Source organism: Telmatherina bonti, assembly GCF_933228915.1.
Source record: "Telmatherina bonti genome assembly, chromosome: 13".
Classification (NCBI taxonomy): Eukaryota; Metazoa; Chordata; class Actinopteri; order Atheriniformes; family Telmatherinidae; genus Telmatherina; species Telmatherina bonti.
In genome coordinates this window covers 19,119,060-19,146,776 of record NC_136611.1, presented here as the reverse complement: position 1 = coordinate 19,146,776, position 27,717 = coordinate 19,119,060, and the positions used below count along the sequence as shown (strand labels likewise).

The 27,717-nt window shown below is 40.1% G+C and overlaps 1 protein-coding gene across 2 annotated transcripts in view; it reads right to left on the bottom strand.

Annotated features, from left to right (window-relative positions):
- The window catches only part of LOC306764696 (membrane-associated phosphatidylinositol transfer protein 2-like), a 53,320-nt gene that overhangs the window by 22,876 nt on the left and 2,727 nt on the right, over positions 1-27,717 (bottom strand). For both annotated transcript variants that reach the window (XM_079251902.1, XM_079251901.1), the window contains exon 2: positions 1,756-1,996. In XM_079251902.1, coding sequence (XP_079108028.1) covers positions 1,756-1,833 — 78 coding nt within the window. In that variant the 5' untranslated portion in view covers positions 1,834-1,996. The remainder of the gene's footprint in view (positions 1-1,755; positions 1,997-27,717) is intronic.

The following is a 27,717-nucleotide window of genomic DNA, read 5'->3' as shown; positions in this document are numbered from 1 at the left end:
CCTACATGCAGCAGTTGCCCTGGTAACATACAGCAATGAAAAGAGGGTATGTACACTCTATTCCTTCCACCTCCTCTACCATTTCTTACTGTCCCTACCTCGCAGATTCTTTTTATCCTCCATTTCCTCTTTTCTTTCACTCTCTCGTGTACAAAACCTGACCACTGGCATGTTGCTGATGTCATAGTTTCCATAGTGATTGAAGCAATCAGGCTGTGTAGGAACAGTGAGGTCAGCAAAAAGGTAACTATGGGTCAATCATGTATGAGTTTCTCACATGATTTGTTTACATGCTTAACAATCCACATGCAAACTGCTTTTTCATAGATCATCCCATTGTTGTTCCATGTGCACAAACATTATGCCCCTTTGCACAATATTCTTTCTGGCGACATTCATTTGAAAACAAAACAGGCCAAAAAAATATAATGCAGTTAGAAGTTTCACAGAATTAATAACTCTCCATTATGGGCTGTCTAGTAAAGCAAAAGAATTAGCAGGCGACAAACCGACCAGTTTGTGTTCATTTGAAATGGTTTCTTGCTTCGGGGCATGTCTGCTGAGTCATGCTCTGTACCAACTACAGCCTAACAGAATTACCTGTCTGTTTGGTACACCACAGGGTGCACACGAAGAAAAACAACAGAAAAAACAAGTTGGTCAACTACAGAACAATACATGTTTACTTGAAGATTTTTAAATCATTAATGGACTTGTATTCTTCCAATATTATTTACTGAAAAACACTATTTGCTGTGACTGAATGATGTTATCACTAACACTTGAAATTTCTTTTGAAAACTTTGACATGGGTATTACACAACCAAAGTTAGGTAATGCCCTTTGAAGCAACAGAGATAAATATATACTGTATGTCGTGTTGTAGTTTTGCGGTTATAGTTAACTTTAGACAACTCTGTAAACAGAAATAATCTAAATTTTTTAAGGTAAATTTACTGCAAATTTATAGTGACAACCATAAAATGATTCTTTTTCTTTTTTTTGTTTATTTCTTTCGATTTATTCTGCCAAAAATTGAAAAAGGCTCTTGTTGATGCAACCATCACGATGTAAAAATGTCTAAAATGATTAAAATGTCAAGGCCTAATACAAGGAGCCTGCAACCTTCGAAAACTGTAAATCTACCACTTGGGATACACATTACCAGACATTGCAGCTGAAAGTTAGCTGTTATTATTGACTCTACTAACCACTAAACCCTTTTTTTTTTTTAAAAGACATGCCATATAAGGAGAAAATATGTTGTTACACAGTATAACTACAGCTTCTTAAAAGCCTTCACACAGCTGTAAACCCTTAAGTTCTAACACACGTCGTCCATCTCCATTTAAGGTTGTGGTTTGACAGATGAAACCATCTGACACAGACAAATCATTTGTGTCTATCTCCAACACAGCAGTAGTTTACAAATGCTGATAGCAGGGTGATCCCACCCTCCTCCTCTTCCTCCTCCTCCTCCAGGAAGACGTTGTTTATGACTGGTTAAATTAGCAGCTTCAGAGTTTAAATTGGATAATCTATCAGGATAAATGTGCTCTTTGTTCTTTTACTCCACCAGCGTTACACATCATGTGACCAATCACTGTGTGTGCTGTGGCAGCCACAAAATTGCCTGGTTTAGTTTGTCTTTTCGATGACTGTTTTATTCTGCCTCCTGGTTTCTGTATAATTTCTTCACTTCTGGTTGTGTGGGTGGGTGAGACTTTGGTGAGGAATGTGGTGCTGTTACCTCACCTGGATCATATAGAGCTGGGCGATGCGGTACTCCTCCACACTCATGGGCATGGGGATGCGGTACTCCTTGATGAGCATGGTGAATCTCAGAGGAGGGGTAAAGGGGATAAGGGAAAAGACTGACAAGGGAATAGGGAAGGGAGGGGCAGAGGGAAGGGAGGGGGAGAGGGGAAAGGAGAGACTCTAGGTGCTCCTATTTGCGGTTTCTTAAATCCTCAGCCGAAGCCAGCATTGATGGTTCCTGTTGTGGAGAGGAAAATACAATAATGAGGTATGTCAGCTGAAAAAGCTTTGAAAATATATGTAAACAACTGATCAGTAGTGCTTGTTAGCGTCAAGACATGCTGTTGAAGAAGATGATGCACATCTGAAAACAACTGTTTCTTCAAATGTGTCTCCATCACTGAAAAGCTGAGCCAAAACAAAAAAATGCTGCAACATGTCAAAACAAAGACTGCACTCTGAAGTGGCAGAATTCTTTCTTACACAACCAGAGACAAAGATTGTCAAGGCTCAAGGCTATGTGGTCCCTGGTCCAAGCGTTGGTAGCACAGAGAACCATTAGAGTTTGTGTCTCCATCCAGCATGGCACCTCCAAGTGAGACACTTCCCTGGATAAAATTTCCTTCTTATAAACAGACCACTGCTCATTCTGAATGTGCAGGGGGGGTTGGCCAAAGTCTATGTACTGCACCCGTTCCTTGCGAATAGTGCAACAACCACCCTGTCTTTCCTAAACCTTCAGCACAATCACATGGGGGTACTCACTCAGCTGAAAGGGATTAAAGTTGAGTGGGAACCATTACATAACTTTTTAAGCGTGCCCCGTGTTTGGATGAAGATTCACAAATAGCAGCCTTTGAGTTACACAAAGAATTGTTTTTAAACCACTGGCCACATAGAGGTAGGTGTTGGCAACACATTCACTATATGTGGGTGGCAGGAGTTGCAGAAGTCTGCTTTGACCACTACAGGAAGAACACTCTTCACAGCTAAGAAGGTATAAAACAAGATATTGACTATTCTGCAGTAAACCATGTTGTAGTGAAAGTTTATCTAAGTTAAATATCACAAGTGTCAGGTAAGGCGTTGCGTTAACTTGGGAGGAGGGAATACAAAAAGAGTGGTATACATCAGGGAAAAAACAATTATGACAAAATGACAAATACATACCCAAAGATAAATTACTACATACAGTTTATAGAAGAAAGCTGATTACTCATGTCCATGTAGGTGAAAGAAAAAACACAATCAGACAAAACTCTAAGATGATGTCATAACCTACAACTTAAAAATATTGAATGTAAAGTTACGCTGAACTCCAAAGTAGGCCTGTCGCAATAAGCAACAAGTCAATTTGTTAGGAAATTTATATATTATCATTTGTTCATGACTTATCTTTTCTTTTATCATATGTTAAGCATTATCTGTCAAATAAAAAGCCTGAGCAGAGGAAGAGCAAGCGAAGAAGACAGTTAGGAGTTTCTGTGCGAGCTCTGAGACTGTTCTCTTCCCCTTTGCAAAGGTTACACTGAGTTTTAAGTCCGTGTCTCTTTCTTTATTTTACATGTCACAGGGGTTTTAAACCTGACACAATTAATCGCATGATAAAAAATGTGTGCAATAAGTTTGCTGGACGCGATGATTTTCATTGGTCTTTCTTTTCTCTCTCGCTCACTCTCTCCCCCAAAGTGAAAGATGTGCCGCATTTGTTTTAAGACAATATAAACTAAACATGACAATATAACAAGCTGCCATCTGCACTTAAAACACAACCATCAACTGCTGTTTTCTCAGCTAGGAAAAAAATAACCTCAACAACCAGGCTAGCTCCATCTTCCCGACAGTCCACGATCACTGAGGTGTTTAACTGACAGATTAAATACAAACAGGACCATGCAACATAGTGCGCACGCAGACAGCGTGGTTGGTAAAGCGACGCTGTCCTTTAATGTTGTTAAAGTATGAACATACATGTTACAAATGGCATTTCCACAACTTTACAATCACATGAAAAATGACATACTGAAGGAGATCAAAGACATTCAGCTTTACCATTCCACCTCTGGTCAAGTCCAAACATTTCCTCTAATATTGACCATAAACTATGTAACTTTGTTACAAAGTGTTTAGAGACCACATGTTCCAGATAACCGCATTGTCAAAACCCCTGGAGAAATCCGGATCTGTTTTAGCAGACTGGGGACTGGATGGGTCTAGTCTGCACATCGAGATTATTGTTCTTTAGAAATTAAAGTATGTTGATCATTGAAAGAGTGTACTTGTAATATTATGGCATTATTGTTATTTTAGTTGAAAATGGTCTCAAAATGACAACAATAATTGCTCAGAGCAATATTGTCTATCAAAATCATTTCTGAGACAATTAATCACATGGCAAAATGTGTTACTGTGACAGTCCGACTCTAAAGCATATGTATTTCTACATTCCTGCCACCTGTTGTAAAAAGGCAAGATGTAATCCTCAGCACAGAAACATTAGATAGATTCAGAGCTTTGTGGCCTCAGAACCCTGGTGCTGACACCATTTGGACCTGCAGCCTTGTTGTTCAATCTCTTTCCATCTGCTTCTTCACCTGACTACTGGAGACAGACAGGTTGTAGGGGGAGGATGTGCCCTGATGTGTAAGATGAGACTGCGTTAACTTTTTCTTGTGCTGTCTTCAGTAACACCTTGCCTCCCTCCCTGAAGGTCTTTTTGTTTAGCAGCTTTGTCAGGCCACTGGTGATCCATGGCTTGTTATAGAGAAGATGCTGTCCACACAAGTTGATATAATTGATGCAATCTCTATTTGGCTCACAGAGGGCAATTTGAGGTAGATAACATGGATAAAAATTTACAGCTAACAGCTTGGTTTCAGATGCAGATACTGTGACATGTCCAGGATAACACCATCTGCTGTTGACAAGCACTGAAATACCCCCCCCTTACTTTTTCTGCTCACTCTGTCTTTTACCCATAAGAACCCAGCATTAGATACGGTGTGATACATACAGTTTATGATACATTTTACATCACTTTATGGTAAAAACTTTGCTCAAAATCATGTTGAACACAAGCTGATTTAGTTAAAAACCAGAAGTTTACACTTAGTCAGTTCTGGCATATCACAGAATGGCAAATATCCCTAAAAAATAGTGTTTCTCTACATTTTGTCAAAGGAGCAAATAATGACCTCATATTAAAAAAAAATAGATTTTTCTCAACATTTTTCAGGTCTTACTGGGTTAAAGCAGAGAAGATGCACATGAGAGTTAGGAATATGTTCCTGTAGCCACATTGGAGTCAAACAGAGAAAAGGGATCTCTGTTTTCCTTCTGCGCACTTGTTGACATTTTGAACGTGTCCATTTTGATAGCTAGCGACATCTTATCTCCAATTAAACACTAAGTACAAATGCTTTACATTTTCCATTCTTTTTACTTCATCCTACTCAATGTCCAACATCCTCTGTTACCTCTGTAACTCCTGTGGGATTTGGTGAGTTATTTAGCTCCTTAATTTAGCTTTGGTGAACCAAATTAATAATCCCACTGACAAACAATTCTTCCTTTGTTACAATGTAAAAAAACCAACAAAACAACAACAATGTATGAGGAGAAAGCACTCAACCAGCGCAGCCTCCAAACCAGTTTTAAAGAATCTAGTTAAAAAAATCTACAAGTTTATAGATTATCTTTAAAAAAATTAACATAACAGTATCAAAAAGTTAACATAATATGATCTGATCAACTAAACACTGATGTCACCTGGTGGTGCTCTCCAACATGTTGTCTTTTGGTAAAGGCCTGAAGTACAATCAGTTAACATATACACATCAGTAAAAACTCAAAAGTATGATAAAGGAAGCTAATTATTCAGCTTGTATTTAAGAAAATCTTATAAAAACACATTAGACACGATCATAGTCCTGGTTCTAAGCAGACTGTGATGTACAAATAAAGTATGTGTGAGAGAGAAAAACATCCCTGTTCCAGCACTGCCTCCACTTGACTATGGAAAGGTGACCACACAGCATTGCATAATCACAGTATTTACGAATTTCTGACCTGTGGCAGCAGCTGGATTTAGTTCTGGAGCCCAGCCATTCATTTTAATCACACTAATATTCCTACTGTGTCATTTACCCAGCAAACAAAGGTCAGCTTTGGTACAGCTCCTGGTGTTACAAATACTCCTTGTCTTCAACATGCTGGTTACTTTCTCCTTCAACAGCTCACCGAGCTCACTTTGATCTGCATCTTTGTCCTAGCTGGCTGTCACTTCACTCAAATAAAGATGCAGAATGTCTATATTTCCATTATGAAGCTGAATTACAGTGGATTGAGCTGTGGTTAAAAGTGGGTTAACATTTTGTTGTATACATTTTTCATGTAAAATCCTTGGTTAACACTGAGGAACAATGTACTTGCTAAATCGGAGCAGAACACCATGTTTTGCTGAAAATAACTGCACTCTTGGGAAGGGCTAAGATGAAACTAGGCTAGCTGTCTGAGCCCAGAGAAAAGCCTGCAGCTCAAGAGCCCAAGAGGAAATTAGAATCAAGTTTTAGAGAAAAAGATAATAGCATGTCTCCTTGTTGACAGTGTTGATTAAAGATTTCAATATGTACCATATTGTAACTCTGAATATTTCTGAGAATTTTGTCTCAACTAGAGGTTATTTTATGTGCCAGCTTTACAGATATGCAAGTCTTTCTGTGTGCAATTGTAAAACAAATCCTTTCACAGTTATTATCTCCTGGAGAAGGACCACTATGAGGTGATAAAATCCAGTGATCAATGGCCAGTCCACAAAAAGGAAATGACTCCAGCCATTTAGAAAGAGATGACAAACAGAGGCATTAAAGCAACAGGCAGCTTGACAGAATGTAGCTGTATGTCAAAGTCTTGCTCTGTGCAGCATCTGGAGCCTGAGGTAGAGATATTGTACAGACATTTGTAATTATACTGATGCTTGAGAGCTATGCTGGCAAACCCCAAGCAGCTTTAAGTGAATTTTGTTGTTGGTTAGAGCTTCAAATAATAGTTATTTTTTGTCATTGATAGATCATTTTATATATTAAAGTCAGATATTCAGAAAAGGCTGATTGGACATCCTGTGGCAACTGTCAATTTTTTCTTTTGATAAAAACTGGAAGTTTACACACAAACAATAAATTAAAAAAAAAAAAAAAAAAAAAAAAACAACTATTTAGCTAATTTAATCATTTTTACAGAGGGTGGGGCAGATTTTTCTTTTTTTTCTTGAAATTATTGAAAGCAACCTCTCATCACACTTATGGGGGAAAACATGTATCTCAGCAACAAAGCTTCATTCACTTTTGACATTTTCATGATGGTTTTGACAGATGAAGTAATTCAAAATCATTTCAGATGATTGCGACATTTTTATTTTATTACATATTTTACAAGTTAACCTTCAAAAGAGAAAAGGGTAAAGTGTTTTTTTTTTGTTGTTTTTTTTAAAAAAGTTTTTCCTATATGGAACAAATCTTGATTTAAATAAATAAATGAAACTTAACAATAAAACACTAAAATAATTACTTAACTACTTAAACAGTATTTATCCACAAAACTAAATTAGTAATTTTCTTTTTGGAACCTTCTTTACAAGTCTGTTTCTGTGAGATGGTACCATCTGTGGTCTTAAAATTGCAGCAATAGCTGGAAACATACATACAAATATTACATTTGTAGCAAGCTGTTTAGTTTAGTTTTTTTTCTGTCCTTCTTTGCCTGACATCACAGATGCAAAACTGAAAGATGGACACACCCAAGCTTGTGCTCCACAAACTTTATAAAAATTTCAACACCCCCACGCTATTTATTTTAGGTGTGTGACCATGTTTTCGATTTATTTACCAATATTTTTCACATAATGATATAGCATAAATTCAAAATGCTTTCAAAATCTGCTGATTTTGTGTGTTCATGTCTTTACCATCCCTATCCCAGATACAAAGCTAAACTTAAACAGCCTTAGTCCTGATGATTTATAACAGTGTCTCTCTGACTTGTCCTCTGAGACCAATGCAGATGCTATGCACAGTATAGAACCTGTATTGCTCAATCCACCAGCAGCCTCCAAAGAGTACTGGCACCACGCTTGACCCAGAAAAAAGCACTCTCACACACAGCTTAAAAATAGCTCAGTCACAATAATCCAAGCATACGCAAGCAGAGTGCTTGACGTTCGTGCAGAGAATATGCTCATTCCCGGCTAAAAATACAGTCTCTGGCCCCCTCTAGGCAGTGACGCAACAGCGGCACACGCCAATGCACAGCGCTTATCTCAAAGCAACCTCCAGTGTTTCTGTTCCTGTTTCGACTAATTGAAGCCAGCGATAGCTACAGGATATGTTAGGTTGGCGTGCTTTTTGTTTTTCTTCTCACCACTGACTCTGTAGTCTGTTGCATATATCGCCTGCTGTGCCAGGACCATGCATCATGAGGTGTATTTGTACAGATGTAAGATTATAATATTACATCTCAAAAAGCATGCTAAATAACAATCAGTGGCATTACTAGACAAATTTTCCTCCGAACAATTCAACAGCTACACATTGCAGTCAAACCCAGAGCAGAATACTGGGAGGGGAGTGTTGACTCACAGGAGGCTTTTCCCAAAGCCACCATGGTAGCTCTCCTGAAAATTTACCATGTTTTAGAGAACCCCACACTAACATAGAGAGGCAAAACACCACAAGAGCCAGAGGACTTTGGGAGGGAGTCATAAGTAGGGTTTCCCTTATGATGACTGATTGGAGAAGAGACCCTCTAAAAATACAAGTGGAAAACATTAGCCTCAGGACTGCCTGAAATACTTTAGTCCATTTTCACAGTGTTACCTTAACATTGTCAGCTATGACAACTTCTGCCAACAAAGCTTCAGCTTTCAACAAGAACTCTTCATTTAGCTGCTGGTTTTACCCTCCAATCCAGTTCAAATATCAATCTTCACCTATAGATTTAGCAAACAAGCATCTTGTTAAGTCATCTGATCAGAAACTGATATACTTCAGTACAGTGTACAGATGCAGTTGAGGTGGACAATGGACAAATTTACAATCCTTAACTTCAGCACAGGAAGGTTAGCAAACATTTACCACTTAAGTGATTAAAAATTTTTCAGGATTTATGGATGACACCACACTATGCATGAAAGTCACAAAACGCAAAAGGGAGGCAAAAACATTTTAAGTGATGCATAATGTAGTTAGCGTCAGACTCATGTCAAGCAGATAACAAAACAGTCCAGATGCAGTGTATCAAAATCCAAACAAAAAATGCTGTTTGAAATTTGGGGCCAGTTATAGGTGCGTCATTTTGCTCATATACAGTAAATACATTACAATTCCACAATGCACCCTGTGACACAGCTGCCACCCCTTACATGCCCTTCCATAAGCTATGGATGTACAACCTGCCCTTGTTTTTTACTCATAGCAGTACAAGGGGAAAGCTAAAAATACTTGACACCCTGTGTGCATCTCTGCCACTGTGTTCCTCCTCCTTCTACTTGTCCTCTTCCTCCCACAGTAGTCCTGCAAGAAATAACTGCTTCTAAAAAGAAAACAAAAAAAAAAAAAAAACCTAACACATGGAGGAATGAACAAGAGCAACCACTGAGCAGTGGGAGAAGCTGCACCTCAATTGCAAACGAGGAACTTTCTTTTTTTTTCCAACATCTTTTTAATAAAAGCCTAACTTTAAGTTTTTTGTTTGTATATGGATGTTGTAAGACATTACAATGTACAGTATTTAAAGCCTGGAACAAGTCACTAGGTATGTTATTTATTAATTTACTGGTTGAAAATCTTACAAAGAGCAACAGTAGGAATATGTCACTTTTTAAATATATCTAGGGATTTTTTTTTCCAACTAATAAATACTTTGATAACTTTTTTCTGAGCATAAACTATTCATGTGTACCAACGGTAAACATGAATATGTACAAATGGCACAAGGCAGATCAGTTAATATCACTAAGTCATGCAGAATATCTGAAGCAATGGAAAATACTGTGACAAGTTTAAGATTTGGCTCCCCAGCAACCATGTAATTTAATTCAGCATAAATAAAACTGGTTCCTAGTAACTGCTGAAACTTTAAGCTGCTTTATTGATTGGAGCCATTGTTTCCTTATGCCTCAGTAACCCACCATTCTCAAAAAAGGTCCCTATTATGTACCAACTCCATCTCTAATCAACACTGTGCTTTACAAAATTAGATGACGTTATATGCAAATTACACTTGGATTAATCAGTCATGTGCCAAGGTTAAACGAGGACCCCCCCCCCCCCCCCACACACACACACACACACAGCCCGTCCACCCACCCCACCCTCACAGTCATTCTCTCCCAATGCTCAAATGGCCTACATCAACTGTGCAGAAAGCAGCCTTATATAACTCCTGCAGATACAGGAAAGGAAAGCATTCTCCATAGCATTTTGTCCATTCCATTAACTAATTCATGTAGCCCATGGGGCACAGGATAGGAATCGCTGTTGTAATTTTAGGCAATCTGTCCAAAACATCTCAGTGAGTCTCTGTGAATGTCTGGCAGCCATCAGGATGCGGATTCAAATTAATTTCGTCTTGCTAATGTTGAGCCTGTTGGTTAATATGCTCACCACTGGCAGCACAAAAGCATGCCACAATGGCATGGATGAATAACTACAAATAGATCCAGTATCATCGCCACGGGCAATCTCTCACAACAGTACAAAGTAGCTTTAGATATATGAATAGCTTAGTTGTGTGACTGATATTCATAACTGTATTGAGAAACCTACATCAAAAGTCTGTGATAGAATGCTGGCAGTCACACGTATCAGAGATGCAGCCTGCATATGAGTGACAATCAGCTATCTTGGATTGTAATAAGTTAAAAAATCAGAACTAGCATTTGATGTAAAAATCGATAAAACTGATAGAGTCAAATAAAGAACATTAAACTTTTACATTTTTTAACCCTGTAAGGCCTGACTCATAAAAATGGTAAGAATAGTCCTGTCTTTTTGAACAGGAAGTCTTTATTTTAAAAAAAAGTAACAAAAAATGTATTTTTCACATCATCAAACTATTGAAGTGTAATCTTCTGCTTCTGGTATGTATTAGGGGAGCAGTGTTTATCATAAAGCGATGCAAAATGTCTCAGAAACATCATGTATCAAAAATGTTATGCTGGGCTCTATAGGGTTAAAATCTTTTAGGAATAGGATAGTTTGATAAATGTTATTTATGTGTTCTATTAATACTTGCAAAAATAAACCAAGGCAGCCTTATAAAGTTAAAGTTTCTGAGTTACATATTTCAGCCACCAAGAAATAGCAGAAGCATATAAAGTAAAAAGTAAACTTGTGTTTTTCTGAAGTCTATTGGTAGTTTCTCAAAATTACACAAACCTTTTATAACTCACAACACAACTTTTTTTTTTTTTTAAAAAGAAATTTTGAAGAAGAGAAATTAAATGTATTACACTCAAAAAAACTAATGAAGAACAATGTTTTGCCTTAGGTCAAAATGTGTTCTGTTTCTTGCCACTTTATCCTCTCTGTCATTGCTTGAATGGGGAAAGGGTTACCATGGAGACACAGTGGGCCCTTTCCTTATTGGTTGCCAAGACAAAGTCAGAGTGACAAGGAAAGTAGAGACCAGACACACAGCCAGGGCTGATACTTCTTTCTCCTGTTTCCTCCTGTCTCCACTTTCACTTGTGTCAAGTCTCTGCTTTTCCCTCTGAGGGTTCATCTCCATAGGTGTAATCTTTTCTCTACGGCAGACACCAGAAACACTTGTTCACTATACTGCACTGTTTGTAATGTTTGTACTGTGATGAACAAAGATTAAAAACAAAAACACTAATTAGACAAAAGAAGGTCATCTAGAAGTGTGTAGGCTTCACAATCCAAACACGCTGATACAGAAGTACTTTGTTTTTACCGCCGTACTGCTGCACACTGCATGACAATAGGATTAAAAAAGCCCAATGCCCCATGCAATTAAGTTGCAGGTTTTCTTCATACAATTCAGAATTACCTACTGTGCTATTTACATAAACTATTTCAGCTATCCAGCAGTAAGTTGGGAGAATATGCAGAAACAGTGCAGAGCACAATATACAGTAAAGTGCAGCCATGGGAAGAAATTTTGTCTTGTTACTGAACTCCACCAGTCCAGGCATCAGAGTGGAAAGTGGATCTAGAGCTGTCATCTGCAGAGAGAGAAATAGAAGAATACTTGGAAAATGTCCGCTACAGGGACAATGGCATACAGAGGGGTACAAAGTTTAAGTGATATTCAATCTGTGGATTTGTTAGAGGGACGACTTTTAAAATAGAAAATTTATCCCTCATAATTGCAGTGATATAAGATTAATCCCTTGTTCAACTAACTGCAAAAGGCTTAGATCAAACAATTTATAAAAATGGAAGGATGCTTCTAATCTGAACAAAAAAATTCAGCTGTCTATGTTTGCTTTTAGTTTGTGCCCTCTGTGAAGTTTCTGATTTTAAGACATTATAGTCACAATGAGTTCACTTAGAGAACACTATGAAACTAGGTTAACTGATGGTCAATGGTAGGGGGAGCAGCTTCTGAAAAGCAAGTCTTCCCGGTGGTAAAATGCTTCCAACTCTCTTGTGTAGCACAAATAATGCAGCCTTCCTGAAAGGGTTCTACTCGTTGCCCAAAGAGTGAGGCTGACTCTCATACTGCCCATAAAAGGTCATTTTAAAAAATGATCCTGGTCCTATGACTTTAGCCAAAATTGTAGTGGGTTCTGAGGTCAGGTTTCAAGCCTTGTGGAAAAATAAAACACTGATTTTTCTTTTAGATCAAGATTAAAATAAAACAGAAACTCTTAGTCTAGTCAAATGAAGCTTCTTGACATTGTCCTCTTTCTAACACACGTAAACATTACTCTGAATGGAAATGTGGGGTTTCCTCTGTCAGAGAGAAACATTAGAGTTGACAATGCAGGTAAAAACTCACGCACTGATAGTAAAAAAGGGGAATAGATTTGGCAAAGCAACACAAGGGTTTTTAGCAGTGTGTTTGAGGCATGATTTTTTTTTAATGGTTTTGAAAGAATGTGTTGTCAGTATCAGAGAAATCAGGTGTCTGTGGTCAGTGTAAAATAAGGGGAGCATGAATGAAGTGACATGAAGCCATGCTGTTTGTAGCCCACATTTAAATATGGCTATCAATAAATGCCTTAAAATCAGTGCATCATGCTAAACCTAGTGATACATGCTGTTTTGCTGTCTTCTAGTAAATAAGCTACAGCATTTATAGAGTTAAAGTTCCCCTTCGCTCTTAGCCAATGAGCTGCTGCTCAAGTATTGTTCTCAGCCAATGAGCTGCTAGTAAACAGCGCATTGTCCCGCCCTCCGTGTCCGTGTCTGTGGGAGCAGCCTCCTTCTCCCTCTAGCCTGCGAGACATGAGCCTTGAGAACTCTGCTGTGAAAACCGGACGGAAAACTGCAGAAAAGGACAGCAAAAGCAACGAGGCGCCGCCATTTTGTGCTCCCTGCCTTGAACTCTTGTGAGATCGGTCAGGTTTTTTAGTTGGGAGGACCTGTTATTGATGGCGAGCCAATCCCTGGAACGAACTGGTCAGCTCATCTCTCTACTGCACGGTCCAGTGTGGTAGGCCAGCTGCAACAAAAAACCCCTTCCACACCATTCGTCACTTGCTGCCCCTTTTCGAAACACACATACACACATTCCCCTGAACTCTTGGACGTTTTATTTGGAACTCTTAAGGACTTTTGCGGACTCTACACACCGTCACGGGCAGGAAGTGGACTGGGTGCGGGCTAGTGGAAATCCGTTAGTAACATTTGGGTTTTGTTGTTGAGAACTGAATTGTTTGAGGTCTGAGTGATGTCAACTGTTCATGCTATTGAAACTGTGATTTATTTTGATTTGAAAACTGGATTGTACAATTAGAAGGGTGCACCCAGGTAAGAATTGTAGGTAACTTTTGTGATTGTAGACAAAGTTATCGAGACAACTGTTGGTACCAAACGAGAAAACATTTATTTAAAAAGAAAAGATTTTATTTTTTATTTTATTTTATTTAAAAAATACAAGCCGGCCTTTTCAAACTTTTAGCCGTTGTCTGAGTCTCATTCATGTCACCGCTCCTGTTAGTAGCCGAACCTATCTTCTGGCCCAAATCTTTCCAAAGCTCCTTTACATTAGGTATTGGTGAAATTAAGCTTTAGTGATACCTACAAGTAACAGAGTGTTACAAGTGGCGAGCCAGCCAGGAGCTGTAGTGAAATTGCGTGAGACTCTTTTTGTTAAACATTACAAAAACCAGGGACAATCAGAACAAAATCTTTCAACAATGGAAATAGTAACACAGGAGTCAATTAAAATTCCTAACTCAGTAATCATAAAAGGGCTTACCAACATTGATCTTGACGAAGAAGTAGCCACTTACCTGGAAAAACACGGGTCCATTAACCGCCACATCCGCATTGACAATCCAAACTCCGAGTTTCACAAACAGATAATAGCTGAGTTCAACCATGCTAGTGCAATGGATACGTTAAAGCCACTTTTACCGATTAGTGTCCAAAGCACTGCCCAACCAGATATCACGTTTGAAATTAAGAGTCTAGCAGAGGTCTATGAAGCGAATGCACGGAATGTCACAAGAGCATACATGAAACAGCTATCAGAAATGGCCAATCTGAGTGGACACTCACTAGAGGAGATGCTCAAAGAAGAGCTAGCTAATCTAACTGTATCCGCTCAGCCTCCAGTCTCCCTGCCTTCTAATAGCACTGAAACAAGCTCACAGGCGCAAGGTGACCATTCCCCAGATCCACTTCCAGTTCATTCAACCCAGTCAAATGATCTGAATCCCAGCATAAACCAAAACCTGATCGATCTCAACTTTCAGATGCAATCAAATCCCGCACTCGATCTTAACCCACCAACTGTCCAGCGAGTTGTGGTTGAACATGTAGTGCGCAGTAGTGAGACACCTTCACACTCGACCATGTCGAATAGATTCCGCTCCTTCTCTGGACGTATACCTCGTCCAAACAACGAAACCGATTACGATACGTGGCGCACGAGTATTGAAGTGCTTATAAATGATCCAGCCGTTTCCGATTTGAACTGTACACAGAGAATACTTGACAGCCTTTTGCCGCCCGCTACAGACATAACAAAGCACTTAGGTCCACAAGCTAAACCCTCTGAGTATCTTAAAGTGCTAGATTCCGCTTATGGAGCTGTCGAAGATGGCGATGAGCTCTTTGCGCGATTTATGAACACACTTCAGAATGAAGGTGAAAGACCATCGACCTATTTGCAAAGATTACATGTTTGTCTGACAAAAGCAATGCAGCGCGGTGGTGTTAGTGCGTCAGAGTTTGATAAACAGTTGTTACGGCAGTTCTGTCGCGGCTGTTGGGAAGACAGTCTCATCAGTGATCTCCAGCTAGGACAAAGAAAAGAGAGCCCACCTTCTTTTTCGGACTTACTCTTGCTTTTACGGACTGAAGAAGACAAGCAAGCAGCAAAGGTCAGTCGTATGCAGCAACACTTTGGTCGGAACAAACCCGCTCCAAATAATCCAAAGCAACGGGTCATGTCCAATGAACAAACTGTAAATACAAGTGAGTCAGATTTTGACATTTTAAAGAAACAAATAGCTGATTTGAGTGCACAACTTAACAGCTGGAAAACAGAAAGTCAAAAACAGAAACAACCCAAGCAAACAAAGACTAAGTGCCAAACAACAAATGCCAAAGTCGACGCCCGTCCTGTGAAAAAGAAACCAACCACTTTTGCCAAAACCAATGCAAAACCGCGTCCCTGGTATTGTTTTCAATGCGGCGAGGATGGCCATATTGTTTCGTCTTGCGAAAATTAACCAAATCCGTCCTTAGTTGCCACAAAGAAAAAGCAGTTAAAAGAAAAACAAGCCAGTTGGGAAGCTTCTAACGGTGCCAATGACGAGTCCCATTTAAACTGACTCCAGCCTCCAGTGTGGGACAAGTGGGGGCTACAGAAAACAATTCTCGTCCCAAAACACGAAAAGCTTCTTTAAAGAAAACTGAGTCAAAAGTGCAGTCTGTAAACCTTCCAAAAGGCTTGGTCGGTACCAGGACCACTGCTAATGTCATGATTGCTGGAAAAGAAACAAACTGTCTCTTAGATACGGGGTCACAGGTGACAACGTTACCCCAAACTTTTTATGAGCAGTACCTTTCAGATTTACCTGTCCATCCGTTGGGTGATCTTCTTGATGTAGAGGGCGCTAATGGTCAATCCGTTCCCTATTTAGGTTACGTAGAGCTCTCTATCACTTTCCCAAAAGATTTTGTGGGTTCAGACATTACTGTTAACACGTTGGCATTAGTTATTCCACCTTTGCGAGCTGAAGCACAAGAGCAAGTGTTGATAGGCACAAACACCTTAGATGCCCTTTATGCTGACTTCCATGAATGTAGTGCTAGTTTTCAGCCAGTCCCTTATGGTTATCGAGCGCTCCTCAAAATTCTTGAAATGCGCCAGAGAACATCTAGTAACTGTAATCTAGGCTGTGCAAAACTGAAAGATAAGCACCCAGCTGTAGTGGAAGCAGGCAGAATATCCGTTTTTGAGGCCTCAGTGTACATCCCCAACTCTGTCACTGAGAAATGTGCCATTGTTGAACAGCCATCAGCCTCTCCTCTGCCCAGTGGCCTACTTGTGTTAACTGGTCTTGTTGACCTGCCAGCTAAGCAGCCCTGTAAACTGTCAGTCGTAATAAAAAATGAGACAAATCACAACATTGCCATCCCTTCAGACAGTGTGCTAGCTGACATTAACGCTGTAACCCGAGTCCTTCATAAAGAGCAATCAGTGAACGTGTCAAATCCATCTGACAATCAAAAGACCCCACTCAATCTAAAGAGATCAGCTTCGATTTTGGAAACAACTTGCCCACTGAATGGAAAGAACGTGTCACCAAAATGCTCAACTCAATGCCTGAAGTGTTCTCGCAGCATGAGCTAGATTTTGGACACACAAAACATGTACAACACCAGATAAAGCTCAGCGATGAAACCCCGTTCAAGTCCAGAGCCCGACCAATACATCCTCATGATGTAGAGGCTGTGAGAAAACACCTCCAAGAACTACTAGAAGCGGGAGTCATACGCGAATCTGAATCCCCGTTCGCCTCACCGATCGTAGTTGTCAGAAAGAAGGATGGTTCTGTTCGCCTGTGCATCGATTACAGGAGGCTCAACCTCCAGACCATCAAAGATGCGTACGCACTCCCCAATCTAGAGGAAGCGTTCTCTGCTCTGGCAGGCTCAAAATGGTTCTCGGTGTTGGACCTCAAGTCGGGGTACTATCAAATTGAGATGTCAGAGTCAGACAAGCAGAAAACCGCCTTCGTGTGTCCCCTGGGGTTCTGGGAGTTCAATAGAATGCCCCAGGGGATCACCAATGCACCCTCCACATTCCAAAGGCTCATGGAGCGGTGCATGGGCCCAATGAACCTCAAGGAGGTCCTTGTCTTTATAGACGACCTCATCATTTTCTCGTCATCCCTCGAAGAACATGAGCAGCGGCTTAAGCGAGTTCTGTTACGGTTGAAAGAATTTGGTTTAAAATTGGCACCTGAGAAATGTAAATTTTTTCAGAACTCTGTCAAATATCTCGTTCATATAGTATCAGAGCGTGGTGTAGAAACAGACATGGAGAAAATCAAAGCCCTAACAACTTGGCCTGTCCCTACCAACCTTAAGGAGCTACGGTCGTTTTTGGGTTTTGCCGGGTATTACTGACGTTTCATCCAGGGGTACTCCAATATCGTAAGGCCCCTAAATGAACTAACTTCCGGTTACCCACCACTCAGAAAAGGGAAGAAAAATCCCTTAAAGCAACCGAGCTCTGCATACCACAACCCGAAAGAGCCATTTGGCCAGAGATGGACTCAAAGATGCCAAGAAGCGTTCGAACAGATAATCCTCAAGCTTACCTCAGCACCAGTGTTGGGTTTTGCAGACCCCAAACTACCGTATATCCTCCATACGGACGCTAGAACCATTGGTCTGGGTGCAGCTCTGTACCAACTTCAGGACGGACAGCTGAGGGCCATAGCGTTTGCTAGCAGAGGGCTTTCAAAGAGTGAAATGAGATATCCTGCCCACAAGCTAGAGTTCCTGGCCCTTAAGTGGGCCGTCACTGAAAAGTTCTCAGATTATCTTTACGGTACAGATTTTACGGTAGTGACGGACAGTAATCCGTTAACGTACATTCTTACGTCTGCAAAACTAGATGCGACAGGTTACCGGTGGCTTTCGGCCTTGTCCACCTTTTCGTTCCAACTCCAGTACAGGGCCGGTAAGCAAAACATAGATGCGGACGCATTATCTCGTCGTTCTCATGGTGCTCCAGGTGATGACCCTGTCTCACAGAAAGAAAGTGAAAGAATCAAACAGTTCGCTCTTACCCACCTTAGCAGCGATGACACAGACACAGTCCCTAGAGAAGTCATACAGGCCATCTGTGACAGGCATACAGTTACAACTGTAAACCTAGATCCTGAGTCGTTTACCTGTCCAGGTTTAGCCTTAGTTGAGTCTCTAGCCCTACATGCTACTGCTGTTCCTGATAGCTTTGAGGCAGAACAGCTAGATGGTTGTCCTCTAGTTCCTTCTATCACAGAAGACGAGCTCAGACATAAACAGAGGTTAGATCCTGCTCTTAATGCTGTAATTACACAGTTAGAAACTGGTCAAACTCCACCTCCCAGTTTTAGAGCAGAACTACCTGGACTTCCCTTGTTACTGCGTGAGCTTAATCGTTTCGAGCTTCAAAATGGGGTCCTTTATCGCAAAAGACAAACCGGTCCCGACATCTCCTTCCAACTCGTGCTCCCCGAGGAGCTAAGACCAATGGCTCTCCAACACCTTCACAATAACATGGGCCACTTAGGAGTTGATCGCACCATCGATTTAGTCCGGACCAGTGTAGCCTCCAAGGCTTTTCCAGGAGGGATAAAACAACTTTTATTTTCCTTTTCTTTTTCTCCTTGGCTGGATTAAATTATGGGCTCTTGATCTCCTCTTGCAGTCAGAGGGGTGTCATCCTAGAGGACTGGAGAAAATGACCTTTTTGACCCGAAAGAGGAGGACGGCTTCGGGTGTATTAGTTTCTTTTCTTCCCCCCCCCCAGATAAACACACAATTCACATTTACCTCCAGATTTCTCTTTCAGGACCTCCTGCAGACCCCAAACCAGATGGTCTGAACAAAACCTCTAACACAATTTACAGTCCCTTAGGTCAATAGATACGGAATGTCACATCGAACTAAGCAACTGGCTCTTGTCAAAATGACACCTTTACACCTCCAGATAAGACTCAACGGCGCCAGGAGAGAGACCCGGCAACTCTGCTTTGATCCTCCCCGAATATACATTCTGGGTGACAGATCCACCCCTCTTCCCACAGGAAGAAACTCCAGATGCACTTCTTTGTGTCTTCTTTAAATTTCCTTTCACTAACTGGTTTAATGTAGCCTACATGATTTTTGTTGATAGGTTTGACTGAAGTTTCCCTTTTTATTCATTCTCATATGTGATTTAAATCCTTGAACTGATCACACATCAGAATCAATCATGAACACTTTACTACATAATGTTGGTTATATCTTTCCAAGTTTGGAACCCCTGTTAAGCAAATAATAGGAATGGATAAGAATGTAACTCTCTTTCAGGATTCATCGGCTGAGGAAGACAAGTCATGCCAATGGATTAATCCACACTTGATAAGAAATATGTGAAATATGCAACAATTGGGTTTCATGTGTAAAAGTATTACTATTGGTAAATGTTCCCTTTTCAAGCAAACAAAACATCTGCATGAGTCCCCAGAATGTTGATTGCCATGCTTAAAGCTAGGAAACAAAGTTAATAATTTGATTATCATGATCATGTTAATGAAATGGGAGAAAGGAACCAGGGCCCGCAGTGAAATAAGACCTGAATCACTCCTACCCTCTTGGTTAACAATCAAAGCTGACCTGATTGGGTAAGACTGACCAGCCCTCTGACTATTAGTGGTTTGTGATTGGTCAGGACCTAGGAGGAAGGGTCCAGTTAAATGGACCCGCGCTCTGGACTTCGGGGGGGGTTTTTTTGTCCTCCCTTGTCTTCTCTCTCGGCCCTTGACTCTCGATCGCCGTGATTCTTGTACTTTGACTTAATTTCGTTGCCCTCTCGCAACTTTCCGCTGTACGCAGCTGTTTCTTTGCTCTCATAAGTTTACTCCATCTCTCTTCTTTTGTGCGCGTAAGATCTTAACGAGATAAGTTCGAACAGAAAAGGAATATTTGTTTTGAAGGCGAAACAAGCCTTGTTTAAGTTTACCCAGCGAACATTTTTATTTTTCCTTTTTGAGATCAGTAATTCACCAGAACCGCAGTTCCACTAATTTTTGCGTCTGTACAAGTACTGCCTACCCTCAGACAGTACGCGTGGAACACAACCTTTGGAATAATTTGAGTACGAGAAACACCGCCCTTGGTTCTGGGATTCTGCTGGACAGAGATCCCAACCCGTTCATCAGAGCAGCTCCAGACCTACTTCTCCCGACGCCAGAAGGTCCATTTCCCGGAGACTTGCAGTCCAGGACAGAACCACCCGGTCCGCCGGCTCCATCAACTGACCCAGCGGGAAAAAGTAGGATCTTCATAGCGCTTTGATATCACTTGTGGTGTTCAACAGTACATCAAATTTAACCAAAGTAAAAATTTGAATTCTCATCCAAACACAATATCACTAAGTATAATTTTAACAAAGATTTAAGTGAAATAACGATACCGATTTAATTGCTTCAATTCCAACCAGTTCCTTTCTGCCCCATTTCATTCAATTCATTTTTACCTCTCATTATTACTGTCATAAATGAAAATCCCTGTAAACAAATTCACTTGACCATCTCACCAATAACCTCTCCATCATTGCTCATTTTCACTGCTGTATGTTTACCATCATTGTAATAAATATGTATAATCAATTCATCCGTTCTTGTCATAATTTCTGAATGTACAATTTCTGGTTCATTCGTTCTGAGAATTTACTACTTTAAGTGAGACTGTGTTTATTGAATTAAGTATATTTCAGGTTTTCTCATCCTCCTGAATCTTAAGTTAAGTAAAAGTGATGAGTGGTGCTCTGAGGTAATTAAAATTTAATAAGTAGTAATTGATAGAGGCATAGTTTTACTACACCAGGTTTTATTGGCCAAAGATGCAAGCATCAGTTGAGAACATGATCAGTACGTGTGAGCGTTGTGTTCGCCGAAAGTGTAGACCAGAGAGAGCAGCTCCCCTTGTGAACATACAGACAAGTAGGCCCCTCGAATTGGTCTGCATAAATTATCTGTCCATCGAACCAGATCAGTCTAACACAAAAGATGTATTAGTTATAACTGATCATTTTACTAAGTTCGCGGTGGCGATCCCTACACCCAACCAACGAGCACGTACTGTTGCAAAGGCCCTCTGGGAAAACTTCATCGTCCATTATGGTGTTCCAGAGAGACTCTTAAGTGACCAGGGCCCAGATTTTGAATCGAAGACGATTAGCGAGCTATGTGAGATTACCAGCATGAAAAAGATACGCACAACACCGTATCACCCCAGAGCCAATCCTGTTGAGCGATTCAATAGGACGCTCCTCCAAATGCTTGGTACATTGAGTGACAACGAAAAAATGCGTTGGAAAGAGTACGTAAAACCTCTAGTACATTCTTATAATTGTACCAAAAACGACGTAACAGGCTACTCGCCCTATGAACTAATGTTCGGAAGGCAACCGAGACTTCCCATCGATCTAGCACTCGGGTTGCCTGTTAACGCTCAAAAAAAGTCACACTCGCAGTACGTCAGTGATTTAAAGCAAAGATTGGAGGAAAGTTTCAAGATCGCAACCTCAAATGCTCAAAAGAATGCAGAACGCAATAAAACACGTTTTGACAAACAAGTCGTTGACTCAACTCTTGCCGTGGGCGACAGAGTCCTCGTACGCAATGTTAAACTGAGAGGAAAGCATAAGTTGGCAAACAGATGGGAGGATGATGTTTATGTGGTTCTGAGGAAAGCAGGTGAACTACCGGTTTATACAGTCAAACCGGAGAGCAAAGAGAAACCAGTCCGAACGTTACATCGGGACTTGCTCCTCCCTTGTAGTTTCATACCTACCACAGATCCACCAGAAAAGAAGCCTCAAAGGCCTCAGACTAAACAAAAGACAAGGCAAACTGCTGTTCAGGAGGAGGATTCAGATCTGGAATACTTAGAAGGTCCTACCTGGATGCCTCTGTCCTTTTCCACCTCAGCTGAACCACCTCAAATGTTGCCAACTCTCCCTGTGCCCATCATAGAAACCGAACAAGTCAATGAAACTGAACAAGTCAATGTAACTGAACAAGACAATGAAACTGAACAAGACAATGAAACTGAACATGGCAATCTTACCGAAAGTGACAATCTTACCGGGCATGACAATTCAGCCGAATGTGACAACCTAACCGAAAGAGACAAAGAAATGGAGGAAATGAAAGAAAGTGATACCCCACCTGTTGATATGCACTTACCTGAACCCTGTTCTCTGGAAAATGCCAGTAATGTTGTTGATACAGTGGAAGAAAACCAACAACCTAGTGAACAAACACTACCCAGTGATAATGTGACATTGCCTGAGTGTCCCAATGAGATTCCCCAAACGGAAGTGTTAACTGAGCAGCCTAGTTCACTTGACTCACCGAATATCTCTCAGGAAAGTCAAAATCTTCCTCGTAGATCTCAAAGGTCACATGAGAGACCAGAGAGGTTGCAGTATTCAACCTTAGGCAATCCCTTACTGTACGTTGTAAATGCAGTATTTAATAGCCTAAACGAAGCTATTACAAGCTCTATGCAACCGTTTAGCTATTCGGATGCACAGGGACGTGCATACCTTCTAAGTGGGGAGGGTGTAGCCCACATTTAAATATGGCTATCAATAAATGCCTTAAAATCAGTGCATCATGCTAAACCTAGTGATACATGCTGTTTTGCTGTCTTCTAGTAAATAAGCTACAGCATTTATAGAGTTAAAGTTCCCCTTCGCTCTTAGCCAATGAGCTGCTGCTCAAGTATTGTTCTCAGCCAATGAGCTGCTAGTAAACAGCGCATTGTCCCGCCCTCCGTGTCCGTGTCTGTGGGAGCAGCCTCCTTCTCCCTCTAGCCCGCGAGACATGAGCCTTGAGAACTCTGCTGTGAAAACCGGACGGAAAACTGCAGAAAAGGACAGCAAAAGCAACGAGGCGCCGCCATTTTGTGCTCCCTGCCTTGAACTCTTGTGAGATCGGTCAGGTTTTTTAGTTGGGAGGACCTGTTATTGATGGCGAGCCAATCCCTGGAACGAACTGGTCAGCTCATCTCTCTACTGCACGGTCCAGTGTGGTAGGCCAGCTGCAACAAAAAACCCCTTCCACACCATTCGTCACTTGCTGCCCCTTTTCGAAACACACATACACACATTCCCCTGAACTCTTGGACGTTTTATTTGGAACTCTTAAGGACTTTTGCGGACTCTACACACCTTCACGGGCAGGAAGTGGACTGGGTGCGGGCTAGTGGAAATCCGTTAGTAACATTTGGGTTTTGTTGTTGAGAACTGAATTGTTTGAGGTCTGAGTGATGTCAACTGTTCATGCTATTGAAACTGTGATTTATTTTGATTTGAAAACTGGATTGTACAATTAGAAGGGTGCACCCAGGTAAGAATTGTAGGTAACTTTTGTGATTGTAGACAAAGTTATCGAGACAACTGTTGGTACCAAACGAGAAAACATTTATTTAAAAAGAAAAGATTTTATTTTTTATTTTATTTTATTTAAAAAATACAAGCCGGCCTTTTCAAACTTTTAGCCGTTGTCTGAGTCTCACTCATGTCACCGCTCCTGTTAGTAGCCGAACCTATCTTCTGGCCCAAATCTTTCCAAAGCTCCTTTACATTAGGTATTGGTGAAATTAAGCTTTAGTGATACCTACAAGTAACTGAGAGTGTTACATGTTGCTTCCATTTTACATTATCCGTGTGACTCAGAGGTCTTCACGAGCTTAAAGAATAAAACACAAACACATAAAATGGCATACACTGTGTCTTCCAAACTACTCAAAAGGCTGTGTAGATGAGGAAGAAAAGAGATAAGATAAAAAAAAAATAAAAAATCAGGTTTGAAAGTCAGTGACTTTTTACTTTTACACACGTAAAAAAAAGGGCAGAGTCCACAGATCAGCACTTTTTTTTTTTTTTTTTTTTTAATTTGAGTGACTGGGGGCTTTGGTGCAGCAAACATTGTTACTTATAGATTAAATTACTTGCTATCACATCAACTTGGCCTCACAGAAACAGATCTTCCTGCTAAAGAGCATAGTTTCCTGGTAAGGAGGCTGTGTGTTAATGCTCAAATCATCCTCAATCTCACTTCATCCACAAGCCTGATGAATATCATAACAAAGGGAAAGTGCCCTCCTTCCTCGACAGGATGCACATAACAAACTCAATTTCTCTTATATAAAATGAGACTCAAATAAGGACATGTTGAGGGTGGACGACTGCTATAAAAAGACCCTGGCTTTTCTCAGAGTCCACCCACATTGCCACAAAAACTGGTGTCTAAAAAGAAGGGGATGTGGAGCAGATCCACACAAAGCATTGACTTTTATCTCATTTCCCAGACAACGCTGCTGTAGAAGCATTAGCAATGACGTGCCATTCATCAGCTGGCTCATCAGGGATGCGCAGGGACAGGTTGTGCCCCTGTTGTCCCCATCAACAGCTTAGCACTAGCTATACCATCACCTAAGCTGAGACAAGAGGAGAAAATTTGGAGTTTGTGGAGTTCAAGGTGCAGAGAATCCCCAGTGTTCCCTGCAGACCTTGGCTGTGAGCAAGGTGCAAAATGGAGCCCCATCTTAGGTACTGTCTGGATGCAAAGTGTCATCTCCAATCAAGAGCAAAATCAAACCTTGAGTTAATCAGCTGTCTGCCAATTTGCTCCGTTAGATTATCTAAAAGAAACCATGAGATCTTTCTGACAATATATTAAAATCATTGTGAATCCCTGAACAGTTGGAAATGCTTTGATCATGGTTTTAGGTCTCTAAAATGTACAATTAATGTACAATTACATTTTCTTTAAGTGACTTGTTAGATCTTTCATCATCTGATCTTTAATTCTCCAATTATTCTCTAGAAAAGCTAATCTGATGATTCAAGATCATTGAACTATACAGAATCTAAAGAGCATCCAGCCGATCTTATAAGAAAAGAAAATGACATTTATGCATAAGCAGAAAGTAAAAGTAGCTCTGCTTTAATATTAAAGCTTCTTACTGATGCAACTCAATTATTGCACTGTTGCTCAACACATACAGTACATTAAATAAGGAATAGAGGACATAATTACCAGAAAATTAATCAGCACAAAAAGAAAAAAAAAGAAATTCCATTGCCAATTTTAAGGCCATTGTCACTTAAAAAAGGTTTCTGCTAATTATAATATTCCAGTGGAAAACTTAAAAATGGTATTTTCTGCAAGATTGTAAATTAGTATTAGAAGTAGTTTGCACATTATTCTCTCTGTTTGACAAAAGACTATTAGGACAAGGCATTGTGTGGTATAAGCCACACTGTGCATGTGTGTGCAAGGCAGTCATATAATTAAATGTATGTTTTATTTCATCCATCAGTCATCATTACCCAATTACAAAGGGCACGTTAGGCTGATCAGAACAATGATTCAACTGACTGCTAAGGGCCAAAACAACATTAAAGAAAATTATCAGTGGAAAAATAACACAATCAGTATGCTCTCACACTTCATTACTGTTGATAAGATCCCCCTTTCTATAAAAGCAGAAAAAAAAGATGAACAGAAATTTGCATGTTAAAAAAAACCTAGTGTAACCACAGAGTTCTACTTAGCTCATCCTACTTCCTGAACCTGTACTGTTTAACCAAGCATACTAACAAGTTCCTCTAACATACAATAAATCAAAGCAAGTAAATAATCTATGTGACTTCTTTGTTGATAATTACATAGTTTTTACAGTTCTTATCAGAAAACACACCAAGTACAAAAACCCTAAGGCAAATGCATTTCCCACATTACAAGATGTAAAATAAACTGACTTTGGATATAACCCAGCAAAGTGATCACAGGAAGCTGGTTTATTAATCTACACAAACACCATGATTGAAAAATAAGTGATATGTAGATTATGGCTTCAGTTTGTGTATTTCACATGTACACTAGATTAGATTAGTAGAGAATCGGAAGAAAAGTAAAAAAAGAAAACTGACCCACTTCTGTTGCTATCCACTGCATCTTATCAGCTGTTTGACAATATCTTGTCTTTAGTGAGAATGACAGTGATTGTGTTACATGCTAGATGAGATATTGTAAGTAGATGATCAGTATTTCATTGTGTTTTTTTCCACGGTCTGGACTACAAAAAAGGAAGCATGACAAAACTACCTGTCTTAAGAAAAATTTAATGAAGACATTAGATCATAGCAACAGCGCTATTACAACAGGTAGGTTTTTGCAATCACAGTGCAGATGGAGCAACATGGTTGATAAAATAACATGTTACTTAATTACTTCTGTTATCTTAGAGTACCAATTCAGCTCATTATGAAACTCGTTTTACCGGGTACCTGGTGCTTTCAATGCTTCCTGTACATGCGATCTTAGCAGATAAGCAGCTGAGACAGTACACACCTAAATATATGGTAAGCAGCTCCATACGTCATTAAAACTTTCACTAACAGGAAGTGTGTCTTGTCTTGTTTCTTTGACTGAAATGCTGTTACTCAAAGGTCGTATACACACTTAGAATCTGTGTTAATTACAGAGTTATGACCTGCTTGTTTCTGTCTCCCCCTATGAAGACAGAAGATCTGTCACATGTAAGAATATGAAAGCCAGAACACTATGCAGCACTATGAATACACAAACAAGGCTGGGACACATGCTCAAATGCTGCAGGCTTCTCTGTCAGGAATTTTCCACTCCACTATCACTCAGACATACAGAATATATTTAGTGTTTTCATCCTGGTCATGAAGAGCCACTCCTGTTACTGTACAAGTAATTTTAGTCTTGAGAAGGGGCCTGTTTGATGGGTGAGAGCATCATTACGCTCATTCAACAGAAAACCCATTGTAATATCTTCCCGTTGCTTTCTATAATGTTCGAAGAAAACCGGCGTAAGCACTTAATTAAATAACTACAACTCACAGATGTAACCAGCTCAACCGTTTCTCTTTCTCGGTTAAAAGAACTTCCCATGAACAGTCTATAAATATATAAATTTGCTTACTATTTGCAGTTAACAAATATCCGACACCTGTTTAACTGAACGAGACAAACGGGAACATTAATATATATTTTAACTTGCATTCAGCTCATGTAGAACGTTTTAGTTTCCAGTTAATGGAAAAATAAAAACAGCCCATTTTCTGAAGTAGCTGCTGTTACTGCTTACTTAACCCAAAAGATTATAAAAACCTTGTGCCAAAAAATGACTCATCCCTTTAACAGGAACAGAAAAGTAGAAAGGAACAGCCAATAAGGTTAAACCGATAACACATGTTGTTGAAACAAGAAATGACTGCATGGTCAGGTCCCAGTGTGCAAAGACATACACTCCCAGTAACATGTTATATGAGGGTTAGGACTGTTGGAATGAGCTTTTATGAGCTGCCTAGAAGGATTTTAGTCCCAGCTGCACTTCTCTCTATGTCTGCAGTGCTGCAGAACTTGACTGAAGTAATTAACTACAATACATAGTGTTCTTATGAATTCATTAAAAACATGAAAACTGTACATTGCAGTTACAAAACCTGGTAGAG